At 60.3% G+C, this 23169-nt stretch overlaps 1 protein-coding gene across 2 annotated transcripts in view; it reads left to right on the top strand.

Moving 5' to 3' along the window:
• LOC137614016 (histone-lysine N-methyltransferase 2C-like) overlaps window positions 1-23169 on the top strand; it is a 35080-nt gene that overhangs the window by 10303 nt on the left and 1608 nt on the right. Inside the window, exons 14-73 of one of the 2 annotated variants that reach the window (XM_068343421.1) lie at window positions 55-222; window positions 300-1228; window positions 1307-1408; window positions 1998-2123; window positions 2571-2690; window positions 2817-2918; window positions 3020-3124; window positions 3236-3417; window positions 3515-3679; window positions 3761-3870; window positions 3965-4027; window positions 4123-4216; window positions 4447-4550; window positions 4635-4763; window positions 4860-4964; window positions 5067-5176; window positions 5253-5433; window positions 5596-5673; window positions 6122-6157; window positions 6602-6733; window positions 6841-6873; window positions 6990-7118; window positions 7197-7553; window positions 7652-7725; window positions 7846-8046; window positions 8507-8641; window positions 10845-11391; window positions 11477-12318; window positions 12385-12669; window positions 12925-13265; window positions 13349-13518; window positions 13657-14043; window positions 14119-14471; window positions 14716-14806; window positions 14905-15409; window positions 15485-15578; window positions 15661-15724; window positions 15812-16044; window positions 16121-16522; window positions 16595-16702; window positions 16823-17746; window positions 17825-18055; window positions 18146-18328; window positions 18428-18589; window positions 18840-18975; window positions 19065-19179; window positions 19252-19427; window positions 19626-19738; window positions 19817-19954; window positions 20091-20148; window positions 20231-20346; window positions 20586-20861; window positions 20943-21070; window positions 21152-21347; window positions 21432-21641; window positions 21723-22212; window positions 22289-22425; window positions 22511-22638; window positions 22714-22915; window positions 22987-23103. In XM_068343421.1, the coding sequence (XP_068199522.1) occupies window positions 55-222; window positions 300-1228; window positions 1307-1408; window positions 1998-2123; window positions 2571-2690; window positions 2817-2918; window positions 3020-3124; window positions 3236-3417; window positions 3515-3679; window positions 3761-3870; window positions 3965-4027; window positions 4123-4216; window positions 4447-4550; window positions 4635-4763; window positions 4860-4964; window positions 5067-5176; window positions 5253-5433; window positions 5596-5673; window positions 6122-6157; window positions 6602-6733; window positions 6841-6873; window positions 6990-7118; window positions 7197-7553; window positions 7652-7725; window positions 7846-8046; window positions 8507-8641; window positions 10845-11391; window positions 11477-12318; window positions 12385-12669; window positions 12925-13265; window positions 13349-13518; window positions 13657-14043; window positions 14119-14471; window positions 14716-14806; window positions 14905-15409; window positions 15485-15578; window positions 15661-15724; window positions 15812-16044; window positions 16121-16522; window positions 16595-16702; window positions 16823-17746; window positions 17825-18055; window positions 18146-18328; window positions 18428-18589; window positions 18840-18975; window positions 19065-19179; window positions 19252-19427; window positions 19626-19738; window positions 19817-19954; window positions 20091-20148; window positions 20231-20346; window positions 20586-20861; window positions 20943-21070; window positions 21152-21347; window positions 21432-21641; window positions 21723-22212; window positions 22289-22425; window positions 22511-22638; window positions 22714-22915; window positions 22987-23103 (12728 nt within the window). Of the gene's footprint in view, window positions 1-54; window positions 223-299; window positions 1229-1306; window positions 1409-1997; window positions 2124-2570; window positions 2691-2816; window positions 2919-3019; window positions 3125-3235; window positions 3418-3514; window positions 3680-3760; window positions 3871-3964; window positions 4028-4122; window positions 4226-4446; window positions 4551-4634; window positions 4764-4859; window positions 4965-5066; window positions 5177-5252; window positions 5434-5595; window positions 5674-6121; window positions 6158-6601; window positions 6734-6840; window positions 6874-6989; window positions 7119-7196; window positions 7554-7651; window positions 7726-7845; window positions 8047-8506; window positions 8642-10844; window positions 11392-11476; window positions 12319-12384; window positions 12670-12924; window positions 13266-13348; window positions 13519-13656; window positions 14044-14118; window positions 14472-14715; window positions 14807-14904; window positions 15410-15484; window positions 15579-15660; window positions 15725-15811; window positions 16045-16120; window positions 16523-16594; window positions 16703-16822; window positions 17747-17824; window positions 18056-18145; window positions 18329-18427; window positions 18590-18839; window positions 18976-19064; window positions 19180-19251; window positions 19428-19625; window positions 19739-19816; window positions 19955-20090; window positions 20149-20230; window positions 20347-20585; window positions 20862-20942; window positions 21071-21151; window positions 21348-21431; window positions 21642-21722; window positions 22213-22288; window positions 22426-22510; window positions 22639-22713; window positions 22916-22986; window positions 23104-23169 lie in introns of both variants that reach the window. The other variant, XM_068343420.1, reaches the window with a different exon arrangement.

The following is a 23169-nucleotide window of genomic DNA, read 5'->3' as shown; positions in this document are numbered from 1 at the left end:
TTCATCGGGTCGACTTTCTTTTGCTGGGTTTGTGACATATCTTCCTTCCTCCAGACGTCTGCATGGCTGAAGAGACGGCGCAAAATAGGAAGACCGAAAAGGAGGAGGCGAGGAGAGAAGCTCTGGAGCCAGTGGAGTTGCCGGAGCCTCGTCTAGAAGAAGAGGAGAAAACTAGAGGTGATGAAGAAGAGGAGCCCAGCAGCTCCAGAAGTCCTCCTGCAGGTAGGAGGCTTTTAACAAATCTTTGCGTACGGTGGCTCTTCTGTTTGTTCCTGAGGTTCTTCTTCATCTCTGCACAGGAGTCCAGCTGGGATCTGACCTGGATGAAGACGACCCTCCTCCTCCTCCTGCGTCCCCCCTCCTCACCCTGCCAGCTCCTCCCTCCTCACACTCACTTCCAGCCTCACCAGTCACCGCACCACAGTCTCCTCCGCCTTCTCCTTCTAGAGCTGGATCTCTAGAGGCCGCCCCTTCCCCCCCACACAGGACCGCCTTAATGTCCCTTTGCTCCGCCCACAACCTTCCTCTTCCCCCCTCACAGGATGACGGCCTTCGAGAAGAGGAGCTTCCCCGTCAAGCACAGGAGGCAGTGGGTCAGGAACCGGATGTAGCCCGAGAGGACGAGTCGCTTTCTTGTGACGTGGTGTTAACGGGCGACGACAGCCAATCAGAGAGCTCGGCAGCAGAATTCACCAAAGACCAGAACCAATCACACGCTGAGCCTTCAAAGCAGGAGGAGCCGTCTGAATCGACCGCAGCTGCGTCTGACGAGGTCACAATGGAACAGCCAGTGAGAAAAAGGCGGGACACGGAGGAGGAGGAGCAGTCTGGGGGGAAAGAGGGGGCGGGGCCGGACCAATCGGACGTGGAGGAGGAGGAGGAGGAGGAGGAGGAGCCAGTGAGCCCCGTGCTGGAACTAGACCCCTCTTTAGACATGGAGGTGATGGAGCTGATGGCCTCGTCTCCTCCCCCCACCCTGCTGCACCTCTCCACCCCCAGCCCTCCCCCGTTCTCACGCCGGGGGAAGGGGCGGGCCCTGCGGCCCCCGCCCTGCTCTTCCAGGCCGTCGGACGACCTCGCCATCCGCCTGAGGCAGTCCCCCTTCTCCACCGAGGCCTCCCCTGAGACCTCCCCTGCCAGAGCCCCAGTCACCCCGCCTCCCCTCTCCCCACCCTCACCTCTATTTAGGACCTCCCCCTTTTCCAGAGAGTCTCCGCCTCTCTCCAAGGTAAACCTGAGCATGTCCCCTCCTCCTCCTGGCGAGCATCGTCTCTCATTGGCTGACCTCTCCTCCCTGTTTCTCCAGGCTCCTCCCACCACCGTGCTCCCCCTCACCCCTAAAATCGGAATGGGGAAGCCGGCCATCACCAAGAGGAAGTTCTCCCCCGGCAGAGCCCGGATCAAACAGGTGGGTGACCTTTGACCTCTGCAGTGGGTCATGTGGGTGGCGACGACGCAAACCGAACGTCAGCGCTAGGCGTTGCGCCTGAGTTAGCATTCGCTTACCTTGTTCCTCCTTCCTGTCAGCTGTTCCTCAGGTTCTCTCAGGGGGGGCGGGAGGGTTAGCCCGCTACAGGAAGCTCTCTTTCATGTCCTCCTCTTCCTCTCCTGTCGTTCACTGACGCCACGCATGTCCGGTTCCATCGTGTGTGTGTGTGTGTGTGTGTGTGTGTGTGTACGCGACGGATGTGATATCATCTCAGAGTATAGCCAATCAGGTGCATCCAATCCTATATAGGGCTCCGCCTTCTGACTGTTTGCATGTCGTTGCCATGGTAACATCTCATTTTGACTTTAGCTTTCATTTTTTATTTTTTTCCAGTTTGACATTTTGTTTTGTGGCTGTCGCATTTACGTCACTGCATTTTGTCCCCCCCCACTTCCTCCTCTTTCTCTTTCCTTTTTCTGCCCCCCCCCCCCACTTCCTGTGCTCTCCTCCTTCACACCATCCACCCACCCGCCTTCCTCCCCCCTCCTGCTCCTCCCCCCCAACTCAGGGCTCGTGGTGGAGTAATCGCAGGGCGGTGAGCCCCCCCTCGTCCTCCCAGGATTCCATGGGGGAGGGAGGGTGGGACAGCCCTAAGCCGCGCCCGCCGGACTCCCCTCTTTGGAGCATGAGAGTGGTAAAGAGCGCCCCCCCTAACTCTGATAGGTGTCTGTGTGCTGTCGCTAACCGCTAGCTGTGTGTGTGTGTGTGTGTGTGTGTGTGTGTGTCTGTGTGTGTGTGTGTGTGCGCCCACCCGCCCCTGTGGGACACACCACTGTGGAAAACAAGCACCCCCCCCCCATAGAGTCTGCATGACGTGCTGGAGCTTCTGTCTGTCTGTGGGTGCTCCTCTCGTCTGGGGGGGGGGGCTCATGCTAGTGAAGTAGCATTAGCATAACGTAATGGTTATCAGTAACTATGGCAACAAGTAACGCTATCAGGATGCTAAACTGCTAGTGGAGACGAGTCACATGGAAACGTGAGAGGAATGGTGCTGATGCTGTTCCCATAGCAACAGAGTGGTGTCATGATTTGATGGGATCCCTCCTATCCCTGTCCTCCATGTGCCCCCCCCCCCCTTCAGGGTCGTGGTTCAGGGTTTTCAGGTAGGAGGAGGTCCAGGGGAGGAGGTGTTGGAGGAGGAAGAGGAGCAAGAGGAAGGAGCCGACCGAAGATTCAGGACATCCTGACGGTGTCTACCGGGGTAAGCACACACACATGCACACATACACACATGCACATACGCACACACACATACGCACATACACACGCACACACATACACACGCACACACACACACACACACACACTGATTATCGATCCTCTCCAGGTGGTTTACACGGAGCCGTTCCAGCCGAAGGAGGAAGAGGAGAACTCCATGCACAACACGGTGGTGATGTTCTCCACCTCCGACCACTTCACCCTTCGACAGGTGAGTCCGCTTGACTCCGCCCACCTGCAGCAGTGCCTCATCGATCCCACCGCTAATCCCCGTGTGTGTGTGTGTGTGTGTGTGTGTGTGTGTGTGTGCAGGACATGTGTGTGGTGTGTGGCAGCTTCGGGCAGGGTGCTGAAGGCCGGCTGTTGTCCTGCTCCCAGTGTGGACAGTGTTACCACCCCTACTGCGTCAACGTCAAGGTGGGCTTACCACAGCCGCTTGTAATCAGATTACTTTCCTTGTAATCAGATTACTTTCCTTGTAATCAGATTACTCCATCTCTGTCCCTTTTCGCGATGTCGCCGATCTAGATCACGCGGGTCATCCTGACCAAGGGGTGGCGCTGTCTGGAGTGTACGGTGTGCGAGGCGTGCGGCGAGGCCAGCGACCCCGGGCGACTGTTGCTATGCGACGACTGCGACATCAGTTACCACACGTACTGCCTGGACCCGCCCCTCCACACGGTGCCCAAAGGATCCTGGAAGTGCAAGTGGTGGGTCCGCCCCCTCAGTCACATGTTTGTTAGCGTGCTCGCAGAGGAGGCGTAGCTTATGACGCAGAGGCATGTGTGTGTCTTTGCGTCTCTTCAGGTGTGTGTGGTGCGTCCAGTGTGGCTCCTCCTCCCCCGGCCTGCGCTGTGATTGGCAGAGCAACTACAGCCGCTGCGGCCCCTGCGACAGCCTGAGCCGCTGCCCCCTGTGTCAGAGACAGTACACACACGACGACCTCATCCTGCAGTGTCAGCAGTGTGACAGGTAACACACACACACACACACCAAACACACAAAGATACACGTTTTACAGCTGGACTCTGATTGGCTGTCGTTGTTTGGTAGGTGGGTCCACGCCTTGTGTCAAGGTCTGACCACTGAGGACGAGGTGGAGGCGACGGCCGACGAAGGGTTCGACTGCTTGCTGTGCCGAAACAACGGCCGCGGCCCCTTTGGTAAAAACGACGGCCTTCCGTCGTGCTTTTATTTTGATAATCCAGCCTTGATTTGTGTTTTAATTTGAAGGCGCCACGGTTTGTTTGGTTTCAGGGAAGCCCGACGGGTTGGAGTCGCCCTACACGGCCCAGATCATCTCCAGGATCAGAGAACCGGGTCAGTCCCGTCCTCGCGTCGACGCCGGAGAGTATCTGACGACGCTACGACGTCACACACTGGTTGTGACGTTTTGTGTGTGTGTGTGTTTGCAGACGCAAAGACGTACTCTCAGGACGGGGTGTGTCTCACCGAGTCGGGTCTGACTCACCTGCAGTCGCTGGTGGAGCCGCTGATGTCGCCGCGCAGGTACCGCAGGTAAACCCGCCGTAGCTAGCCGCGGGCTAACACCTGCGTTTACCCCACTGAACCAGAAGAGTTTGAAACGTGTTAGCCTGAACGGCGAACAGCGGCGGGGGGGGAGCTTTGTATAGCGGGAGCTAACTGAACTGGCTTGCTAATGTTAGCATGCTAACGTTAGCCTGAGGGTGAACATGGCGGTCCTGTAGACGTCAAACGGCTTCCTGTCCATCCCACAGGTGTAAACCCAAACTGAAGCTGAGGATCATCAACCAGAACAGCGTCTCCGTCCTCCAAAGTCTCCCTGAACCTGGAACCCCCACCGAGCAGGACGCCCTCAGAGGTCAGAGGTCATGCCTCCACGCCCCTGTTCCCGATAGCAGGCATGTGAAGCGACGATGATGATGACATCCTGGTCTCTCCCCAGGTGACTTGGAGTGTGAGATAAAGTCCGACTCGAGTCCCGAGCGAGACCATCTCCATGACGACGACGTCACCAAGGAGACGGAGGCTGCTGATGGCAACAAGAAGAGGAAGAGGAAACCCTACAGGCCTGGTGAGGAAGAGCCGGGAGAGCATCTGTGCCCCCCCCCACCTTTCCCCCCCTACCTGTCCTTTGACCCAGCCTTCTGCCCCCACCCCCGTGTCTCAGGTATCGGGGGCTTCATGGTGCGCCAGCGGGGGGGGAAGGCGGGTCCCAGTCGGATCAAGGTGTGCAGGAAGGATTCCACCGAGACGCTGCTGAGTCGGGACGAAGGTGAGACAGCTCTGACCCCTCCCACGGACACGCCCCCACTAGGTTGCCGTCGGCGACCAGCCGTGTGACGTTCTCTCTGCTTTCCTTGTGGTCAAACATCAGACGTTACCATGGAGACAATGCGCCCCGCCGACCAGATGATGGAGAAGGTGAAGAAAAGGTACAGGAAGAAGAAGACGAAACTGGAGGAGGCGTTCCCCTCGTACCTCCAGGTGAGAGGGGAGGGGGCTCGGGGGGAGGGGCCTCGCTCGATCCCAGGGTTCTGATTGGACGGCCCTCTACATACAGGATGCATTCTTTGGTCGGGATCTTCTGGACCGGAGCCGGCAGGTGGACAAGAGGCCGGGATCAGAGACGCCAGGCGCCGGCCAATCAGGAGCTGGAGCAGCTAGTGTGAAATGCCCCGCCCCGGCTGGCCACACCCCCTCCGCTGTGTCGAACAACAGCGTCAGGAAACAGGGAACGCTGCGTGAGTGGTTCACTCGTTCAGATCGTTCTCACGTCATCGTTCATGTGTGTCGAGTGACGTGACGCATAAGTGTGTGTTATCGTGTGTGTGTGCGTGTGTTATCATGGTGTATGTGTGTGATCACAACGTGTGTGTTATCATGATGTGTGTGTTATCATCCAGCCATGTCAGAGGGACCGCTGTTGGATCTGTCGGATGTTCTCAACACTGATCCTCACATACTGGCTACCGGACACACAGGTACACGCACAGAACTACACACACGCAGGTACACACACACAGGTACACACACAGAACTACACACACACAGGTACACACACAGAACTACACACACACAGGTATACACACACAGGTACACACACAGAGCTACACACACGGGTATACACACAGAGTGCTACACAGGTACACGCACACACACAGGTGCACGCACACACACACACACACACTCAGGTACACACAGGTACGTGCGCACACAGGTACACACACACTGGTGCACACACACACAATGGTGCACACACAGGTACACACATCTGTCTGGAGGGTCACATGACCGTACCTCCATCTGTGTTTTCTCCTGTACTTTATACGTAATCGTCAGCTTTCAGAACAGGAAGCGGCGGTGCTGCTAGAGATGGACGTAACGACACCAACGAAGAAGAGTGCGGTGACTGTGTGTGTTTGTTTCCAGGTCAGTTCCAGGCGGAGCGCTCGCCGTCGCCTTTCGGTAAGAGGCCACCGGACTCCTGTTTCCTGTTTCCTGCTGACCGAAGGCATCTCGCTGCTGGTCATCAACTAACACGTCCTAGTTTTTTATTCTGCAACTCCAGTCAGGCTAACCGTTCCCCTTTACGTCGGTATGCTAACGTCAGCTAACTGGCTGCTAGCTACAGCTTCCTGTTCCTGACAGTGGAGTCAGAAGGTTTCAGCCAATGGGAAGCTGTTGTTAGAATCAGGCCTGGTTATTGGATGTCATCAGCAAAGAGCCAACGGCTCCTCCTCCTTCCTCTCCAGATGCTAACTGATGCTAACTGCTTTCTTCTTCTTCTCTAGATAAATTGAATGATTTCTTCTTCCTGGTTTTTCTTCTTCTTCTACTTCCTGTTTGTCTTTCTCTCTGTTCATTCAGGTCTCTGTTTAATCTCCTGTCTGTCTTCTGTCCTCCTCTCAGCCGGTCTGGACATCAGCTCCATGGCCAGTGACACATCTTTGACAGGAAGTGGTGGGCGTGGCCAGAGGACTGTGCAGGAGGAGCCACTGGACGCCATATTGAGTCCTGAGCTGGATAAAATGGTCACTGACGGTGAGTTTTTGGTTTATTTAAAACTGGTCGGTTGAATGACGTGTCTGATTTACTCCGTTTTATTGCTGACTCCTCACTAATGTCGTCTTCATCTTCGTCTTCATCAGGTGCCATCCTGAGTAAACTCTACAAGATACCAGGTAACGCCTCAGCCAATGGGTGGACGCACTTCATGACTCACCTTATCTCACAACGTGTGTGTGTGTGTGTGTGTGTGTGTGTGTGTGTGTGTGTGTGTTTGTGTGTGTGTGCGCAGAGCTGGAGGGGAAGGATGTGGAGGAGGTGTTCACAGCCGTTCTCAGCCCAAACAGGAGCAACACCCAACCTGAACAGAACCAGCACACACACACCGCTGCAGTCAGCAAGACGAATGCACACCACACAGGTACACACACACACACACACACACACACACACACACCTGCGTTCACACACAAACACTGAATTCAAATTGATCTCCCAGCAGCCGCCGCGTTTCCTCGCCTCCCTCTGATGAACGGCCTGATGGGAGCTCCTCCTCACTTCCCCAACGCTCCCATGATGCTCAGTGGCGGCGCCGCCCAGGGTCAAGCGGGCTTGAGGTTGCCCCCTCCACAGAGTCCCGCCCCTGCTCCGCTCCCAGGCCCCGCCCCCGCAGCGGCGGCAGCCCCAGCCGGTCAAGTGGCGGCACCGGCGGGGGAGGGCGAGCCGGACGCCATGTCGACGGCGCAGCGCAGCATGATGAAGTGGGAGAAGGAGGAGGTGCTGGGGGAGATGGCCACCGTCGCCCCCGTCCTCTACTGCAACACCAACTTCCCCCAGCTGAGGGAGCAGTATCCTGGTACTGACACACACACACACACACACACACACACACACACACACACACACACACACACACACACACTCATTGTTGATCTGTGGATGCTCGTCCCTCAGACTGGTCCACCCGAGTGAAGCAGATCGCCAAACTGTGGAGGAAGGCCAGCTCCCAGGACCGGGCGCCGTTTGTGGTGAGTTTCCTCCTCCTCCACGTCTGATGTCTTTGTTTTTGTTTTTGTTTTTGTTTGTTTTTGTTTTGTTTTTGTTTTTCTTTAACGTTCACGTTTCTTCCACCGTTTTTCTCCCGGCAGCAAAAAGCTCGGGACAACCGCGCCGCCCAGCGCATCAACAAGGTGCAGCTGGCCAACGACCCTCTCAAACGCCACCAGCCCTCGCAGCCGACGCCGCCGCTGGGGCCTTACGACCCCGTCGCCATGGAGACGGACGGGGCGTTCAAGGACCAGCTGAGGCCCCGGGAGACGGAGCAAGAGCAGGAGTGGAAGCTCCGGCAGGTGAGCGGAGTCCGAACGCCTGTCGCTAAATTAACACATCAACCCCTCCCCCCTCACCCCCACAAGCCACACCCACTCATGAAGTAGACGCAGAGAGAGAAACCAACACCATCCAAACGACGGAGACGAGGCTCCTCCCACCTCAGGACGGTGGGCGGAGCCTAACCTGTTTCTGTTTGTGGGATGCTAACATGCTGATTGAAAAACGTTCTACCGCTAATCTGAACCGGGTCTCCAGGGCAACGGGATGCTGTTGGTTTCTCGTCTTTGAGTAGTAACCATGGTAACCACCAGGCTGCATGTCAGGGGGATGCAGAGACAGACTGAGAGATGGGGTCACGGGACGTTTACTGGGCGTGGGAGCGTGGAGCGCTGTTGTGTTCATGATGAAGATGATCTGCTGTGATGTGCATGCCTGCCGCGCCTCACTCCAACTAATATCTCTGATGTCATTGACAAGGGAGAGGTAAATGACAGATGGGGAGCCGGTAAGAAGAGGCAGGAAAATCTCCCCCAAACCAAAGTCCTAAAATCACCAACAGATAAAGATTGTCCCTACCAGGCATCTGTAGCAGGAGGTGGCAAAGAGGCTCTGGTAAGATCTCAAAGGTGAAAACCGTTCGAGGCAGACTTCCTGGATCCATGACTGGTGCGGGATCCTCTTCCTGTTCTGGGCGGCTCGCGTCGGGTCCGTGCGCTTCGGCTTTCGTTCAGTTCAGGTCACCTGGAGGTCCGGCGGCGAAACCGCTCCCGTTTCCGGAATATTTTCGGCGCCATGTTTTAAACACGGGTGAAAGTCAGAGTTTGAGTTTCCAATGCTTCAAAAAGTGGTAGCATGAGTTAGCGATTAGCCCCCTCTGCCCGCGTGCAATCGTCCCTCGCTGTAACGCGGCCTCGCCGTTTCAGATTTTTCTTGTAGGGCAATTTTGCATGCTTTCTGTGTTTTTACAGAGCATTGTGTTGTGCGTCCTGATTGGCTGTAGACAATCAGTCTCCTTGTCGTGTCTCCTGTACGTTACAGACTCCTGTACATTACATGCTAGCATGTAATGACATGCTAGTTAAATTAAGTTACATGCTAGTCACGTTACTCCTGTACGTTACATGCTAGTTAAATTGACATTAAAAAAAAATTGACATTAATCTTGGATCGCTAGAATCGTGACTGAAGTTTCCTCCCCAACAATATCAACCAAACGTTCTGCACCTTAAAGGCACCTGCGGTGGCACCCACAAGGCAAAGGACGATGCTAACCATCGTACAAAAAGCTGGACTTCAGGACATGTTAACGTAAGGTAGAAGTTGCGCGGCTGTAGGGCGACATTACGGAATATATAAATCTTCAGTTTGTCATGAAAAGAAGGAGGAAAATAATCTAGACGACAGCAGGGATGAATAAAAACATCTATGGTTACAAAATAAAGCTGATGACTTTGCAGCTTTCACGTACTGCGGGTTATTTTTAGATCGTAACTCCCACATTAAAGGATGAGTCGACGTCTACGAGGATCTTAGCTGCGGTCAAAAATGTTCTCTGGCCTCCGGGACCGACGGTGGAAGTTAGAAGCGTCTGGCCGACGCCGAGCCGACTCCCAGAACAAAGAGGGTTCCAGAGGAATGGATGAGGGTTGGTCACCGCCGTCTTCTCTGGGCCAGAGGGTCAATGTGGTTTGAAAATCCAGGAGCAGGTTTGAGGTAAACGGGGAAACATTCATGAATCGAGACATCAGTGACAAAAGCAGCCTCGTCTGTCCCGTCGGTTTGACGGCAGGTGAAGCAGAGCTGACCCAGAGTCGACGTCCGTGGCCTCCGTCTGTCTCCGAACTGACTGATTTTTTTCTGAAGGGATGCTGCCTCGCTCCGGATGTCGGTCTGCTGCCATCTGTTAGTGTCCGCCTCACACTGATCTGAGAACAGATTGTTCCCATCTCTAAATTTGTGGGACGGAACCTGTCGCTGATCGTAATTACTCTTTGTTCTGAAGCAGAAATTAACAGAGACGACGTCATTCAGAGATAAGCTGGGAGATGTTAGTGTTACCAGTCCAGGTTCACACAGTGAAAGAGTCCAGGTTGACGCAGCTCTCCTGATGAACCTCAGTAACTGCTAGAGGAGACGTCACAGAAAATGGTCAGATACAAACAGGTTTGACATTAGTGTGATCTGGAATGTGATACCAGCAGCGATCATGTGACTGGTTCCCGTATGTTTCCGGCCCCCGGTACGTTTCCGGCCCCCGTTTCCCTCAGTCTGGGGTCGCGTGCTGAAGGATGGCAGCAGCTTCACATCGCTGAGAGCAGGCGTCACTGCAGGTGTGATTAACCAGTTGAGAGTCAGACAGGAAGCACTAATGATCAGCTCAAACCAGACGTGACTGAAGACCCCCCTGACCCCCCTCCCACACTGACCCCCCTCCCCTCCCTCCTCCCTCACCATCCCAAACAGGACCAGAACCACAGGACAAGTAAAAAAAAAGAAACAGCTCCGTCTGCAGTCTGAACGCTTCCTGCCGGTCTGACGACGAAGGTGTTTTTTTTTTTTTTTGTAGTCATGTGTTTTCTGCTAGCCCCGCCCCCCTACACGCCCTGCACGCCGCACACCCATCCATCACTGACACGCCCACATTTACAGAGAGAGAGAGGGCGAGGGAAAGCCAGCATTACTAGCTGCCATGTCATCATGTATTAACTCCCCGCGGTGGGCGTGACCATCTGACTGACGGCGACGCCCTCTTGTCTCCCCCGTCTTTTTTGTTTTTCTCTCGTCACGTTTTTGTCGTCTCCCCCCCCCCCGTCAGCAAATGCGTCAGATGAGCAAACAGCAGGCCAAGATGGAGGCCACACAGAAGCTGGAGCAGGTCAAACACGAGCAGCTGCAGCGGCTCGCCGCCCAGCGCCTCGCCACCGGGCGCCTGTCCCCGGAGACGGGCAGCTGCAGCCCCCTGACGCCCACGCAGCATCATCCCGTCGCCCCCGGCAACGCCTCTCAGCAGCTCTTCCCGCCGGGTTCGGGTCAGGCCGACGACGTGTTCCTCCGGCCGCAGGCCCCGCCCCCCTCCGGGTTCTCCTCGCTGCCTCACTCCCCCCACCCGTCTTCACCTCTCCATCAGCCGCCGTCCTCCCCCCAGATGTTCTCCCCGCCCTCATCCCGCCCCTCTTCGCCGTGGGACCCCTACGGTAAGATGGTGGGGACTCCTCGCCCGGCTCCCCCCGCCCCTCCTCCTCAGCAGCAGCAGCGTCGCAACTCCCTCGGCGCCTCGCCGGCCCACGATGCCTTTGGTTCCCCCGCCCCCTCCCCCGACGCCAAAACCTCGGAGGTCTCCAGGGCCCACCTCCCCCAGCCAGGTAAACCGCCGCCTCCTGATTCCCTGACTTACTTTCTTGTTTCCTCGCCTCGGTAACCGCCCCCGCCCTCGTTTCTCCCCCCCAGGACTCCTGCAGACCAGAGCCGTGATGATGAGCCCCCCCTCCGGGTCGGCCCCCGACCTTTTATCCAGACACGCCAGTATAAGAGCGCCTGAGAGCTACCAGCGGGCCCCGCCTGGCGGGGCCGTGTTGTATGGGCGGGGTGGAGAACTTGTCCAGGGGGGGTTGTTTAAAGCCCCCATGCCCCCCCACCACCAGCTTCAGCCAGAGCTGGCGGGGAGGCGGGACCCGTCCAGACCCACGGACCTGGGCTTCGCCCTCCCCCCGTCTCAGGACCCCGCCTTCCCGTCCAGTCCGCTGTCGGGCCTCGGCTCCCCCCACCGCAGCCCCTACGCCCAGGCCCCCGGCACCCCCAGACCCGACTACAGCCAGCAGATGCCCGACCCCTTCTCCCAGCATTCCCCTCTGACTTCCAGGCCCTCCCCCGACCCCTACGCCAACCCCCAGACACCCGGTACGCCGCGGCCGCATTCTGACCCCGCCTACCTCGGCACGCCCCCCGGCCTGAGGCTGGACCAGTACGCCCAGCAGCCCGCCGCCTGCCGGCCGTCCCCCTCCCACCCCAACGTCGTCGACCCGTACGCCTCCAACCCGGGGACGCCCCGCCCCCCTGTGGCGGAGCGCTTTCCCCGCTCGCCAGGAGGTCAGCGTGGCGCCGACCCCTACGCCCAACCGGCCGGGACGCCGCGACCGTCTCCGGATCCCTACGCCCAGCAGCCCTCCACGCCGCGGCCCCCCCAGAAGACTCTGGACGCCTTCGGTCAGGCGACGCCCCACCCGGTGGGAGCAGGCTCCTCCCCCCTGGCGCCGGGGGAGGCGGCGGCCTTCACCCAGACTCACCACCAGGTACCAGCGGGCGACCAGAGCCGGTTCTTCTGCTGCCGTCCAGCTTGTTTACGTTGTTTTCTTCAGTCTCCAGGGCGACAACAACAACAACAACAACAACAGGACCTGTTTCCCAGGACCCCCAGCAACCAGACGCCAAAGCACCCGGGGCTGATGGAGGATGGCGGCTACCCCGGATTAGCAGGCCAGACTCCAGGTCACGACCCTTTTGAGGGGGTTCACATCAAACCAGGCCCCTCCCAGGTGGACAAGACGACATCCAATGAGATGACGGCGTTGGCTGTGGCTTCTTTAGACGGACCAATGAGCATGCTGCCTCAGCTCGGAGACTCTGAGGAGAAGCTGCGACAGGTAGGTTCCTTGTTTTGTTCCCCGTCGGTTCCTCGTCGGTTCCCCGTCGGTTCCCCGTCGGTTCCTCGTCGGTTCCTCGTCGGTTCCCCGTCGGTTCCCCGTCGGTTCCCCGTCGGTTCCTCGTCGGTTCCTCGTCGGTTCCCCGTCGGTTCCTTGTCGGTTCCCCGTCGGTTCCTTGTCGGTTCCCCGTCGGTTCCTTGTCGGTTCCCCGTCGGTTCCCCGTCGGTTCCCCTCACGTGTCCGTTCCTCCTGCAGCGTCAGCGTCTGCGGCAGCTCCTGCTGAGGCAGCAGCAGCAGAAGAACGCCCTACGGCAGGAGAAGGGCCTGCAGGAAGCAGCTGCTGGCCCCCCCACAGCGCCACCCGGCCCCACCCCCGCCGCTCCACGCCTCTGGCCTCAGGACGACCCCGCCGCCGCTCCTCCGACCGAGCTGTTTGGACGTCCCCCGCCGCCGTACCCCGGCACGATCCGGCCCGGGGGGGCGCCAGGCCCAAGGTTCCCAGCCGGGTTCCAGGCGGAGCAGCACAGGGGCTTCCCCCCCGCGGACACCCCCTTCCCGAGGCACGGCCTCCCTCAGCAGGCAGTCAGAGTCCTCAGGTGAGGTCACCAGAACCGACCCCCCCATCAGGACGGATCCGATCTGCTTTGTCTCATCATGACTCCTCCCCCATCCCTTCCAGGTTTGGCGTTCCCACGGCGGGGGTGCAGGATTCGTTTTTGCGGCCCCCACAGGGGTCAGCGCCTGGACACGTCGTCGAGGAGGGGGTCCCCCAGCAGATGAAGAGGCTGATGCCTGGGGAGTTCACCGGCATCCGACCCCTCCCTGCTCCCAGCGCTCACATGATGCCAGGTAAGATAAATAATGACTTACGAACAATTCAACTTATGAACAGCCTCTAGGAGCCGGTTGTGTTCGTATGTTGAGGACAAGCTGTGAATTCATGTTTCAGTCTATATGTTACTGATTATTTTGTGTGTCCGTCCCCAGGGGCCCCCCAGCCCTTCCTCCCCCGCTCCCTGCCGCTGCAGCAGCATAACTTCATGGGCCAGCCGTACATCGAGCTGAGACACCGCGCACCGGAGCACCGCCTCAGGCTGCCCTTCCCCCCGCCCGTCCCCGACGCCGAGCCCGTCCGGCCCGCTCAGGGCCCTCGGATGGGGGAGGCACCGCTGGGCCAGCAGATGGTCCTGGAGCAGGCGAACCATCAGCACATGGGCCACGTGGCGGCGCTGGCGCAGAGCGGCGAGTCGACCCTCACCGGGGCTGATGGGATGGAGGAACACCTGGAGGGGGAGGACTCGGCCGTGAAGGACCTGGAGGACGTGGAGGTGAAGGATCTGGTCGACCTGAACCTGAACCTGGACCCTGAAGATGGTAGGAACCCGGGGCGGGGGGGGGGTCTGGCGTGACGAAACGTTTCCCGTCTGAAACCGGCTCCTGGTGTTTCAGGGAAGGAGGATCTGGATCTGGGCCCCAACGACCTCCACCTGGACGACTTCCTGATGTCGGGGAAGTTCGACCTGATCGCCTACGCTGACCCGGAGCTCAACCTGGAGGACAAGAAGGACATGTTCAACGAGGAGCTGGACCTGGGGGAGCCGGTGGAGGAGAGGGAGGGGGCCGGCAAGACCAGGAAGACCGAGGGAAACTCCGCCCTGATTGGCCAGGTCAAACAGGAAGTACAAGCCTGTGCCAAGGACAGCCAATCCGTAGCCCCACTTGGGGTCCCGGCTGCAGGCAGACCCCCCAAACCTCCAGGAGGGGAGGTGGCGGGCCCCTCCCCCTCGGCGCTGCTCACCAAGGTGGGGCCCCTGGTGGTCCGTTCACCAGGAAGTCATGTAATCGTTTGACAGGAAGGAAATGACAAAAAACAACATTCTGACATCTTTTCCTGTGTCCCGTACTCCCTACCCTAACCCCGCCCCCTCTCTACCCTAACCCCGCCCCCTCTCTACCCTAACCCCGCCCCCTCTCTACCCTAACCCCGCCCCCTCTCTACCCTAACCCCGCCCCCTCCCCTACCTTAACCCTGCCCCCTCGGTGAAGGTGGAGGAGCCCGGTCCAGGGGTCTATCAGAACCAGGAGCAGGCTCCGCTGCCAGTTGTGGCCCCTGGGGTCCACGCCCACATGGCTGGAGGTCAGTTACGAAGTCTGACTGGTGCTATTGATCAGTATCTGATCGGATTGATCGATCGATCGGTTTGTCGGTATCTAACACCCTCCTCGTGTCTCCAGGTCCTCCGTCCGTCTTCCAGCAGCAGCAACGACCGTTTGGACCCCCCCAGACCCCATCTGCCCTCTTCACCCCCCACCCCCAAGGGCTTCTGGGGCCCCCCCACCCGAGCCTGACTCCTCAGGGCCCCCCCGCCCCGCCCAACACCATGTCTCTCCAAGCCTCCCAGCCCCGTCTCCTACTCAACCCGGGGCCCCCCGCCGCCCAGAACCAGACCCAGGCCGTCCCGCCCCAGGACCCGAGCAAGCAGCGCCCCCTGCTGGTGGAGGAGCAGCCGCTGCTCCTGCAGGACCTCCTGGACCAGGAGCGGCAGGAGCAGCAGCAGCAGAAACAGATGCAGGCGCTGATCCGCCAGAGGGCCACCCCCGAGACGGTGGGGGGGCCCAACGTGGCGGACTTCGACTCCATCTCGGACCCCATCATGAAGGCCAAGATGGTGGTCCTGAAGGGCATCAACAAGGTCATGACCCAGAGCAACCTGAACCTCAACCCCATGGTGATCAACAGGTACCCCCCCCCCCCCACTGCAAAGTCTGTCACCTCCAGATCCCATGCTGATGTCTGTGGGTGTGTGTGTGTCAGGTTCCAGCAAGCTCAGGGGCCCCCAGTGGCCCCCGTGGCTCCAGCGGCCCCGGGGCCGGAGGCGACTCCTCAGACGCCTCAGCTGGTGGGACAGGTGCGTATAAACAGACGTATAGCGTCTCTTTGGAGCTGTTGGTTCCTAACTTTTTGCCCCCCCCCGACCCCCCCACCTACAGGACGGGAAGTTGAAGCCCCAGCTGGTGCGACCCAGCCCCCCCAGCTTCGGCCCGGGCTTCGTCAGTGAGTATCCGAGCCGCCGGCGCGTTGCCCGAGCGAGACGCGTAGAAACCGACGTTGTGTGTGTCCGCCCCCCCTCCCCCCATGCAGACGAGTCCCAGCGGCGCCAGTACGAGGAGTGGCTGGGGGAGACGCAGCGGCTCCTGCAGATGCAGCAGCGCCTCCTGGAGGAGCAGATCGCCGCGCACCGCAAGACCAGGAAGTCGCTGTCGGCCAAGCAGAGGACGGCCAAGAAGGCGGGGCGGCCCTTCGCCGAGGAGGACGCCGCCCAGCTGCGCCTCGTCACCGAGCAGCAGGGGGGTGTCCAGAAGCAGCTGGAGCAGGTGGGACTAGCACGACCTTTGGGGGGGGGGGGCAACGCCGCAGTCGTCATGGCAACGTTTTGGTTTGTGCGTTCAGATCCGGAAGCAGCAGAAGGATCACGCCGAGCTGATCGAGGAATACCGCACCAAGCAGCAGCAGCAGAGGGCGCTGCAGCCCCCCGCCCCCGCCCCCGCTCTGATGCCCCTGCAGCCCCCTGCCCCCGCCCCCGCCCTGATGCCCCAGACCCTCCTCCCTCAGCCCCACCCAGGTGGCCCCGCTCCGGTCCGCGTTCCGAGCGTCCCTCCTGTTTGGACCGCGGGGGTCAGGGCCCCGGGGGTGATCGCGCAGAGGATGCCCCCCCAGCCGAACGCCTCCCAACCCCCCCCACACGCCCAGACTCCCTCGCCCATCATGGCGCCCCCCCTGGTGGCGCCGGTGCCAGCTGGCTTCCCCGGAGCGGCGGCGGCGGCGGGAGAGGGATCCGCCCCCTCTCGTCAGGTAAACTGCGTGACTGTTTGAGGTCTTTTATTTTGGCGGGGTGTCTCCTGACTCCGCCTCCACCTCTTGCAGGTGAACTTCGACGACAACAACCCGTTCAGCGAGGGCTTCCAGGAGCGGGAGAGGAGGGAGAGGATGAGGGAGCAGCAGGAGAGGCAGCGGGTGCAGCTGATGCAGGAGGTGGGGCGCGTCGCTAGCGTAGCGCGTCGCTAACATAGCGTGTCGCTAACGTAGCGTGTCGCTAACGTAGCGTGTCGCTAACGTAGCGTGTCGCTAACTTCCTCTTCTGGTCCCCGTCAGGTGGAGCGTCACCGCGCCCTGCAGCAGAGGCTGGAGCTGGAGCAGCAAGGCCTCCTGGGAGTCGCGGCCGTCCCGCCATCCGGCGCTCTGACGGCGGCGCACGTCGGGCAAACGCCCAGACCCGGGGGCCACCCCGGGCCGGCGCCGGCTCCGGGCGGCGGGGACAACCTGTCCCAGATGTCGTTCTTCAGCTCCGAGCTGCCCCAGGACTTCCTGCAGTCGCCCCCGGCTTCTAGACCTCAGGGTCTGGCAGCGCCGTTCGCGCAGCAGGCGAGCCTCCACCAAGGGTTCTCCGGAGCTCCGCCCACTCCAGGTCTACCACAGGTAGAACACGGCAGGCCTGAGGCCGCGCCCCCCCTCGACACGGCGCCGTCCAACCTCCCAACTAGACCGAGGTTCTCGGGTCCCGCCGGACCCACGACGCAAACGCAAGTCCGACCAGCCGGGATGGGCGCGGCGGTCGTGGCCGGAGGTCAGCCGCATCGCTTCGGACCAGAGTCGTCCTCCTGCCCCTCCCCTTCCTTCTCCTGCTCCGCCTCTGCGGGCGGGGCCTCCCTCATCCAGCTCTACTCCGACATCATTCCCGACGACAAGGCCAAGAAGAGGAGGAGCAGGAAGAGAGACGGAGACGAGGTGATGGCCAGAGGAGGCGGGGACAGGACGCCGCTGTCCTGCCACTCTGACGACACCACGGCCCCGCCCACGCCGACCGTCTCGGACACTTCCTGCTCGACGCCCACCCAGGGTAACGTGGACCAATCGGATCTGTCCTTCTCACTGAACGCCTCCCTTTGCGGTCTGGCTCCGTCGTCGGAGCTGGAGAAGCAGCTGTCCGTCGTGTCCCCGGCCCAGCAGAGGGGCCTGGTCCTGGGCGTGGAGTCCCCCAGGGGCCCCCACCCGGCCGCCGCGCCCCTGGACGTCAAGGTGAGGCGCCCGTCGTGTAGCTCCGGTCGGATCGTCCGCACGGGTTCTCAGGGTTCGGTTTCCTCTCCGTCCTTTCAGGAGGAGCGTGTGGAGCGAGGAGCCTGCGTGGGGGGCGTGGTGAAGATGGAAGAAGGCGTGGCTGAGGTTGTCTCCGCCCCCTCTCCTATCCACGGCAACGGGAAAGATGGCGACAGCGGGAAGGAGCTGCTCCGACACTTGCTTAAAGACAAGACCTCCCCGACGTCCTCGCCCTCCGCCCGCCGGCAGCTGTCCGAGGAGGAGGACCAGCCCGGTTCCCGGGACAACATGGTGGGGGCGGGGCCTCTGGGAAGTATTTACCGCTAATTTTTGGTAGAGCTGTCGACTCAGTGTCGGTGTCGGTCTTGTGCCCCCCCCCAGGTGAACAGTCCGGACCTCCTGGATCCGTCCGGCAAGAAGAAGACGCAGCGCTGCAAGAGACCTGCCCGGCCAGAGAAGGACAGAGCCCCGCCCAAAGCCAAAAGGAGGAAGAGGGAGGAGGAGGGGCTCCACACCCCCACCGACGCTGTCTCGTCCGACCCGCTGATGACACACCTCGCACAGGTAGATGAATCGCCCCCCTCCCATTAGTGAAACCACGCCCACCTCCAATCTCCAAGCTCGTGACAAACGACTGTATTGATGAATGTGCCCCCCCATCAGCTGTCAGTGCTGCCCCTCATGGAGCCAGTGCTGGGTGTGGACCTGGGTCTGTTCCCCCCCTACGGCAGCTCCTCTCTGGGCCGAGACTCCAGACTGACCGGCTCCTTCGGGAATGCCTGCCTGGACGGAGTCACCGACTACTACTCCCAGCTCATCTACAAGGTGCGCCGCAGCGGGGCTACAGTCGTACTACAGCAGTACTACAGGCGTACTACAGTCACACTGTTGTACTACAGTCGTACTACAGTCACACTATTGTACCACAGTCGTACTACAGCAGTACTACAGTCGTACTACAGTCACACTATTGTGCTACAGTCACACTATTGTGCTACAGTCACACTATCGTACTACAGTCACACTATCGTACTACAGTCGTGCAGCTGTAGCTCACCCCCGTCTGTGTCACCAGCAGAACAACCTCAGTAACCCCCCCACGCCACCGGCCTCCCTCCCCCCCACACCGCCACCCGTCGCCAGGCAGAAGCTGGTGAACGGCTTCGCCACGACGGAGGAGCTGTCCAGGAAGGAGCTGAGCGAGCAGGAAGGTGAGCAAACGGTTGTCTCCACGGCGACCGCGTCGATGGCAGACGGGTGGCCTGATCCAACCAGTAGAAACGTGTGTTTTTCCCTCCAGTCAAGAGTGTCAAGCAGAAGGGGGAGGGTCTTGTGGCTCTAAACCACGCCTCCAAGACCGTAGACATCCCCGCCTCCCTTCCAACCCCGCCCCACAACAACCAGGAAGAGCTCAGGTAAGACGAGGCGACGGTAGCGACAGAACACAACGCTGACAGGAGACAGAACGGTGTGGTTGTGGTTCTCAGGGTCCAGGACGCGTCCGGGCGCCGCAGCCCAGAGGGCTTCATCCCCTCCTCGTCGCCGGAGAGCGTGGCCGACCTGGAGGTCAGCCGGTACCCCGACCTCTCCTTCGTCAAGCTGGAGCCGCCCTCGCCCTGCCCGTCGCCTACATTACCCATCATGCCCAGCCCCTGGGGAAAAGGTCAGTCATGAGTGGGTGGAGCTCCAGATTTACCGGTTTAGCCTGGGAGGAAATAGTAGAATAAAAATAACAATGGAGGAACGATGGCTTCTGATTGGCTGTAACTGACCATGTGATCATGACTGTCTGGAAATGGATTGGTATCGCCAGTATGAGCAACATCTCACGTGTGTGTGTGTGTGTGTGTGTGTGTGTCAGGCTCTGCATTGAAACAGGAAGTGAAGGCGGAGCCTAACCAGCAGGGGCCTCCCTCTTGTTCAAACACAGACTTGGTTACCATAGCGATAACCCTGAACCCAGTTGCAGCACAGGTGAGCATATCTCCGTCTGTGTGTTGAGTCGTCAGTAGTCCCTCCCCCTGATGACATCACTCCACCTGTACCCAACAGAACGTGCCGGGGGTGATGGCGGCGGTGGCGCAGCTCCTGCGGGTCCCCGTCCCTGGCGACTACAAGCTGAACCAACCCCCCGGCCCGGAGCGCAGCTCCTTGGCGCTGCTGGCCGGCGTCCGGGTTCCGTTGATGCAGGTAGGAAACACCACGGCAAGGCCACGCCTCCCAGGAATCAGCAGCAACGCCGGCGCGCTGCGATTGGCCAGTTGAAGTGCCTTTCTCAGACATACTTCCTGCTCCTCTGACGTCGTCGTGTTTCATGTGTCTGCAGAGTTCCGTGGTCGGCAGACCTCCCAGAATTCCTCCTGCTCTTCCTGCTGGGGGCGCCGGTGCGTAGCCTTCTTCCCTCGCGCTCCTCTCACCCTCCTCTTCCTCCCGTCGTTCGTCAACACTGTTCTGGTTTGCTCGCAGGTGTAAGAATGGACTACATCCAACATGGCGCCGCCGCCGCTGTCAGACCTCAGTGCTGCAGCTACTGCAAGAGGCTTCTGGGAAACGGAGTCCGCATCGTCAGGGAGCTCAAACAGGTGAAGAAGACGTGAAGTAATGACATTTAAATGACCTCAGATGAAGGTTACAGATTAACATTTAATAAATGACTTACAAACTATTCAACTTACGAACAATTCAACTGACAAACTATTCAACTTATGAACAACCCCTAGGGACCAGTCGTGTTTGTATGTTGAGGACTACATGTAAATTCATGTTCCAGTCTATTACTGACTATTTTGTGTGTGTGTTTTTGTGTGTGTGTGTGTCACAGGAGGGGCCGTCCAGACCCGGGTCCAGCCTGGTGTTCTGCAGCACCAACTGCTCCGCCCTCCACACGTCGGACGCCAAGCTCCCGTCGGGTTCGGAGCGCGCCCCCCCCGGCCGGATGCAGCACAACTACGCCAACAACATGTCCTCCATCGCCGTCCACTCCCTCCTTCACGCCCCTTCCTCGCAGCCCGCCGGCTCCTCCCCCTCCCCTCCGCTGGCCTTCCCCTCCGCCTCCACCATCACCATGGAAACACGCCCGCGCGTGGACAGCCTGAAGGTGGGTGACGCCCGGCTGTGGAGCGACTGCCGATCGATCGATTGGACGGGGTCGATCGATAAAGACGATCGATGTTTACAGGTAAAGGTGAAGTTAAAGCCACACCCCCGGGCGGTCCCGGGTGGGGAGGAGTCTCCGCCGTCCCGCCTCCTGAAGCGGATGAAGAGCTGCCGCTGGAGACGCTGGAGCTTTAGCGTCACGCTCAGCAGGTTAGCCTGCTAGCATCGCCGTTATGCGCCCGCTTAACTTGTTAGCGCCGTCCTTCACCTCCTCCTCCTCTCCCCACGCAGGGGGCCCTGCGTTCCTAACGAGGCGGTCGCCATGCCGACGGAAGACGAAGTGGATGCACTCTTGAAGAAGCTGGGGGCGTGTCTCCATCCCGACCCGTTGCCTAGAGACCAGCGGCGCTGCTGCTTCTGCAGCCAGCAGGGCGACGGGCAGACGGACGGGCCGGCCCGCCTCCTGAACCTGGACCTGGATCTGTGGGTGAGTCCCCGCCCCCTCTGCCCCCCCCCCCCCCCCCCCAGGTGAAGCAGGGCGGTTCTCACGCACCTGGTCTCTGCGTCTCAGGTGCACCTGAACTGCGCGCTGTGGTCCAGCGAGGTGTACGAGACGCAGGCGGGGGCGCTGATCAACGTGGAGCTGGCGCTGAGGCGGGGGCTGGCGCTGCGCTGCGCCCACTGCCAGCGCACCGGCGCCACCAGCGGCTGCAACCGCCTCCGCTGCACCAACACCTACCACTTCACCTGCGCCCTGCAGGCCCACTGCACCTTCTTCAAGGTACCCACTTGACTCCGCCCACCGACACGCCCCGTCTAACGTCACAGGCTCTCACACACACCACGTTTCCTGGCCCCCCAGGACAAGACGATGCTCTGCCACCTCCACAAGCCCAGGACGGTTCCTCTGGGCGGGGATAAATCCTCCAGCTGCTCCCCCACGTCCACGCTGGTGCCGCCCCCCGATGCGGCGACAGCGACCTCCGACCCCTACGACTCGGAGCTGCGCTGCTTCGCCGTGTTCCGGCGCGTGTTCGTGCAGCGGGACGAGGCGCGGCAGATCGCCGCCCTGGTGCAGCGCGGCGAGCGCCAGCACACGTTCCGCGTGGGCAGCCTGCTGTTCCGCTCCGTCGGCAGGCTCCTCCCCCAGCAGATGAGCTCCTTCCACAGCCAGGCCGCCATCTACCCCATCGGTTACCACGCCAACCGCTTCTACTGGAGCATGCGCCACGGCGGCAGGCGCTGCAAGTACGTGTGCTGCATCGAGGAGCAGGGGGGGCGGCCGCTGTTCAAGGTCAAGGTGGTGGAGAGGGGCCACGAGGACCTGGTCCTGACCGGGGCCACGCCCAAAGGTAAGCCGCGCCTGTGCCTCGTCGATCAGGTGAACGACAATGATAACGATGATGATGATGACGCCTTCGTCTCCAGACGTGTGGGACCAGATCCTGGAGCCGGTGGCCCAGATGAGGGCCGCCAGCGGGGCCCTGAAGCTGTTCCCTGTTTACCTGAAAGGAGAGGATCTGTTTGGGTTGACCACGTCTGCAGTGACCCGCATCATCGAGTCTGTAGGTCACACACACACACACACACACACACACACACACACACACACACACACACACACACATTCTGACTCCGCTGTGGGTGTAGCTGCCAGGTGTGGAGACCTGCGAGCGCTACACCTTCCGTTACGGCAGGAACCCCCTCATGGAGTGGCCCCTGGCCTTCAACCCGTCGGGTTCGGCCCGCACCGAACCCAAAGCCTGCCAGTCCAAGAGGTAAGAGGTCCCACCCCCTCGCCCTGACCCCGCCCACTCTAGTGGACCGATGTGGACTAACCCGATCTCTCTCAGACCCAACCTGGTGACCAGCGTGGCGTCCCGGTGCCAGGGCTCCGTGGGCTCCATCGTGGGCCTGGTGCCCGGCGTCCTCTCTCTGTCCCCGGGGGAGTCCGTCGCCGGGGCGCACCAGGGCCGCCACTCCAAGTCGGCCCAGTACCGACGCATGAAGGCGGAGTGGAAGACCAACGTCTACCTGGCCCGCTCGCGCATCCAGGTGAGACGCCACAACCCCCCCAACCCCCAATGCCGAGACGAACCGGTCCCTCACCAGCGTCTCGTTTACAGGGTCTGGGTTTGTACGCCGCCAGAGACATCGAGAAATGCACCATGGTCATCGAGTACATCGGTACCATCATCAGGAGCGAAGTAGCCAATCGCAAGGAGAGGCTGTACGAGTCGCAGGTAACGCTAACGCCACGTAGAGCAGAGCGGCGGTTTGTTCCACCGCTGGAGCTTGTCCAAGGAAGT

This window comes from Antennarius striatus, chromosome 20 (assembly GCF_040054535.1).
Source record: "Antennarius striatus isolate MH-2024 chromosome 20, ASM4005453v1, whole genome shotgun sequence".
Lineage (NCBI taxonomy): Eukaryota > Metazoa > Chordata > Actinopteri > Lophiiformes > Antennariidae > Antennarius > Antennarius striatus.
Note: the sequence above shows the minus strand (reverse complement) of the source record. Positions and strands in the feature narration are given on the sequence as shown.